General features: G+C 33.5%; 1 protein-coding gene across 1 annotated transcript in view; it reads left to right on the forward strand.

Moving 5' to 3' along the window:
* Window positions 1–5063, forward strand: part of LOC107590731 (somatolactin-like) — a 35054-nt gene extending 29991 nt beyond the window's left edge. Inside the window, exons 4-6 of the mRNA XM_016279642.1 lie at window positions 1161–1274; window positions 4116–4295; window positions 4366–5063. Of these exons, the coding sequence (XP_016135128.1) occupies window positions 1161–1274; window positions 4116–4295; window positions 4366–4569 (498 nt within the window). The 3' untranslated portion in view covers window positions 4570–5063. The remainder of the gene's footprint in view (window positions 1–1160; window positions 1275–4115; window positions 4296–4365) is intronic.
* Window positions 5064–5277: the final 214 nt, after the last annotated feature.

Here is a 5277-nt window from a genome sequence, read left to right on the forward strand (position 1 = left end):
AAGTATAAACTCACTTAATTGCTATGGTTATATATATATATATATATATATGGTCTTAGGTCATTTTGCTTCTTAAGTAAATGTTTCTTGATTTAACAATGTTAAGATATTTGTACTTGAAAATAAGACAAAAATGTAAACTAAGAAAATATTTTTTTTGCAGTTTATTACATTTGTACTGTGTAGCACTACAACATACTGTATGAACACTGCAACAAAAGTAACAACATGAAGTGTTTTTTTCTTCTAAATTTTTTTTTTTTTCAAATTGATAATATTTTCTGAAAAATCTAGAAGTGAGTTTAAGTCTAAAAAACTGCGTCTTTAAAAAAGAAAAATAATCTTAATTAAGAGAAAAACAAGACTATTTTTTTTCTAACTGCAATGACAGATATTTTTTAACTCATTTTATAAATGTTTCATAAAAAAGTAATTCTTAAGTCATTTTGCATCTCAAGTAAATGCGTCTTGATTTAAGAATGTTTAGACATTTATACTGGAAAACAAGGCCAAAATACAGAGGAAGAACATTGCTTTTTTGCATTGAAATAATTTATTACATGTATTATTTCGTTTTTTTTTTTATTTTATAAATAAACTGATGCTAAATCTCTGCATTTTTTTTCTTTAAATAAATATTAAACACAGAATCAGATAACAAATTCCATTTCATCTCATCAGCTGAGATATTATTAGCCAGACTGATAGCAAGTTTTCTTTCATTTAATGTCAGTATTCTGTCTCATTTAATCAACCTTGCCTCATTATTCCCGGCTGTGTGCATGACTTTGAATTAATGAGACTGTAATCTTAATGAATAATCAGACTCATTATAAACACTGTGAGATGCCTATCAGTCTTGTTAGATTATTTCACCGTTCTTAGGTGGATTGTCTGCTCGCAGTGGGAAAACATGATGGTATAATTTCATTTCTCACTTCTAATCTCCACTCACACATTTATAAGGAAGGCTTTTATGTCGTCTGAAGTGACATATGTGGGTATTTTTTCGTGTGAACTACTGGCACTGCACTGAAAACCTTAAATTAGTCCAATCTCCGAGTCAAAAGCGACTTAAATGACACATTGACAGCATCTAAAACACATAAACAGAGAGTCAAGACTCCTCTAAAATGTCCTCATCTTCATGTGTCCAACAGGAGCAGATGTTTGTCCCGTACCCTCTGCATGCTTTGAGGAATCAGGGAGGAACCATGTGCCACACCAAACCCTTCCCCATCCCAGGCTCCAAGAGTGAGATTCAGCAGATTTCGGTGAGGAGATGTTTCATTGATTTTATATTGGAAATACAAACTAGCATTGTAAAGTGAGAAGCCTTATTGACTCGAGAGGTCTCATCCTCCCACAGCAGGTTTAGCTTGTTGGCCAAGAATCAAAGCCATTTCTTAATTTAGCAATTTCTTTCTTTGGGTTGCTGCTTTTTTAATATGAGCAAGATATGTGGAATACGTTTCTGTGGAGCTTGATTTATGGTGAGACTTCAAAGTCAAGTCAAGTCACCTTCATTTATATAGCGCTTTTAACAATACAGATTGTGTCAAAGCAACTGAACAGCATTAATTAGGAAAATAGTGTGTCAATAATGCAAAATGACAATCGTAAACACTTTGACATCAACACAAAGTACATCTTAAGTATTAAGCTCTACAGTACATTGCAAAATAATCTGTAGTTTTCATTGCTTTCCAGTAATAAGTATCTAAACATGCTTAAAAAACCTTGAGATTATTTAGGGGTTATATAAGATTTGATTTTGGATTTGATTACATGAATTCGTATTTTTTTGTTTTCTATTTTAGGCATAAATCTAACAAAATGTAGGGAAGTTGGCATGCTATACCAAGACATAACCATTATTAATTAACAAGCAATTAATTAAAACCAATGGGGCGACGGAAATAATCTTAATTCAGTGTATTTTGTGCAATTCTGCTTAGAATAAGCTAATTAAATGGGTTAATTGCTAAATTAATTAATTATATTATAGGGGCATTTAGATATTTTGACTGGGGAATGAAACAAAACACAGATAAAAAAATAGAAAACTAAATATTTATTTAATTTTATTATTTATATCTATTTTTTAATTATTTTATTTTTTCCATGCAAAAGATGATTTTCTTACTTAGAGTTTTTGTCTTGTTTTCCAGTACAAATATCTAAAGATTCCTAAATCAAGATACATTTGATTTCATCAAAATGAAGCATTCATTCAAAAAATTAAAAATTAAAAATAAATAAATCTGCCAGGTGGGATGAGAAAAAGAATAAAAAAATAATGGTTTATCTGTGTGTGTATGCATATTTAAGACATACACACACATGCACACACACACGCACACACACACACACACACACACACACACACACACGCATATGCATCTGCATATATCTTATTGTAAGCTAATATTTTAATCATTTTTATAAATTGATAAATGTATACATTTATAAAAAATTTTCAGAAAGCAAAACTTACAATACTAGTTTTTCAGGTAAATGAAAATATTCAGGTTAATGTTCTTAAACAGCATCCACAGATAATTGAATTCACACCCATCCATGCATTTCAATACAGGTTAAGCTTGCACTGGAAAGCTGAATCCTGATCCATGTGCTCCAGCAGTGAACAAATGAGCTCTGCTTAACGGGTTTTGTGTGAAAGACTGCTGTCTTGTTCCTCGAATGCACTAATGTGTGACAGCTCTTTCAATTGAGAGACTAACCTTTCTTTAGAACAAAATTGCCTCTGTCTCCAAATAGGCTGTTTTCTTTTCAATATATCTTTTTTTTTTTTCCACCTGCTGAAATAGATTTTAACATTCGCTCCAAAGTGCTTTAGTTTCTTACTAGTTAATGAGTCTCGTCACGCCACCAGTGTACGCAGCCAAAGTAGACGCATCCTTCCATTTGATTTAGACATTTTACAGTCTCTGAAAATTCGTCTGGAGCTACCGTACATAAAAAGTGTTGCAAAAACACCGAAAACGTATTACCTCCTGTAACCTCGCCTTCCCCGAGAGCTTTGCTGATTTATGAAGGCTGTCGTCTTGACTTCTGTATTCACAGTGTTTAGTCCATTTACAGTTGGAAGTCTGTAATGGGGTCAGTATGTATTTATTTATTTAATAATACATGAGATTCATGTAAAATGTGAGTTAAAAATATAATTTATATCTATACAAAAATAAAATGGCATTAAATGGAAATGTTTTTTTTGCTACTGTGCTTCTAAATGCCTTTTCCGCATGTGAAATTGAGGCTTGATGGTTTTCTGTCGGATCTAATATAGTTGCTGATGCCTTACCTTTCAATAACAGACTCTTTTCAATTTCTGAATCAGTGTTATTATTTATTATTATTATTTTTTATGAATTTTGTGTGTGTTTTTGTTACATGTATTATCATTTTTTATGTTGCTTTTTTTGTATTTTTTGTTCCAGTTTTAGTTTTATTTATTTCAGTACATTAAGTTAACCTAAATGAAAATGAAAATTTGTATTTAATTTCATTTATATTGTATAATAGTTATATATTCTGTAAATGTTCTATTATATTTCTTAATATATTATATAAAATATGTTATTTATTTATTGATTGATTGATTGATTGATTGATTGATTGATTGATTTTATGGTTTTAGTTTTAATTAACAAATAATAACCCTGGTCGGCATTACAGTGAGAACAAATCAAATCTTGAAATGTGTGCATCACAGCTTTTAAGGTCAAGCTAACATAATCAGCTTTTGTTAGTTGCATGCAAACTGGAATTATGTGTATCGTTTTCTGGTGTTTCGGAATTACAGCTCATCTTGGTGACTTGGTGGGCTGGTTTCTGAACACCAAACGTTCTTTGTTGATGTGTAAATGTGGGCGATCATGTGTTAAAGTATTCATGTTTCTCAAGTCAGAAAGTTCGAGCAAATCATTTTTGCAGCATGGTGATACATGCTCCTTTTTGACTGGAGAAGAAGTTCTGAAAGTTACAGTATGTTGTCATCAAACTCTTTTCTTTGAAAGAAAAGAAAATAAATCAATGAACATTGGATTGTTCGTACCATGAGCCCTTTCACGTCTACGGTGTGTTTTATGCAGGATAAATGGCTGCTTCACTCGGTCCTGATGCTGGTGCAGTCGTGGATGGAACCCCTGATCTATCTGCAAACTACTCTTAATCGTTACGATGACGCCCCCGACGCTCTGCTCAACAAGACCAAGTGGGTGTCTGATAAACTGCTCAGCCTTGAGCAGGGGGTGGTGGTCCTCATCCGCAAGGTAAATCAATAATAACAGCGTCTCACGGTGCAGCCGAGCCGAGCAGCTTTTCACTCCGCTTTCTCCGCAGATGCTGGATGAAGGGATCCTGACGCCGTCCATCTTCGAGCACACGCTGACCCCATACGATGAACCGTCCCCAGAGATCCCGGAGTCCGTCCTCAGGGACTACAACCTACTCATCTGCTTCAAGAAAGACGCCCACAAGATGGAGACCTTCCTCAAGCTACTCAAGTGCCGTCAGAGCAACAAGCTCAGCTGTCTTTCCTACTAAACCTGCATCTTATATCTAAAGAAAAAGCTTTATTTTGAAGAATCGAAAGTGTGCGTTGAATTGGCAGTAGTTACCCTAGTTAGCAAACATTCAATGAGATCCCATAGTGTGAAAGTCAGAAAAGGGAACAGATGAAGATTCACACCGCTCTCACACACATCTGCACTTTTGATTTCTTCATCCACATAGTCTTTCAATGTCTCTCCAGGTCTCTGGTGTGTTGACAGGCATGCTTTTTTTTTCTTGCTTCTTATAGCGGAGATGGTTTCACCTTTGTATTAGTTAGATGAAAAAGCTCTTGATACAGAAATATGCTAATGAAGCCACAAAGCAGATTGTAAATGTTTCCAGTGTGTGTGTGTGTGTGTGTGTGGTGTGGGTTGAGGGATTTGTTCTAGGAGAGTAAAAGCTTTACTTTATGGATGAACATGATGGAAATTTACATGAGATATGACACAAGATTAAAATATATAACTACTGGATGCCCAATGAATAAGAGCAGACTGATTGAATAATGCAAAGTGTGTCTGTAAAAAAAATACATATATAAAAAGATGATTTGTGTATATGCAGATTTTTTTCTTACTTTATCTTTGTCAAATTATACTTATCTATGTAAATAAAAAGAGGCATATACTATTTCTGTGTGTGTGTGTGTGTTTATATCTATCTATCTATCTATCTATCTATCTATCTATCTATCTATCT

The sequence above is a fragment of the Sinocyclocheilus grahami genome, unplaced genomic scaffold (assembly GCF_001515645.1).
Source record: "Sinocyclocheilus grahami isolate Dianchi unplaced genomic scaffold, SAMN03320097.WGS_v1.1 scaffold132.1, whole genome shotgun sequence".
Lineage (NCBI taxonomy): Eukaryota > Metazoa > Chordata > Actinopteri > Cypriniformes > Cyprinidae > Sinocyclocheilus > Sinocyclocheilus grahami.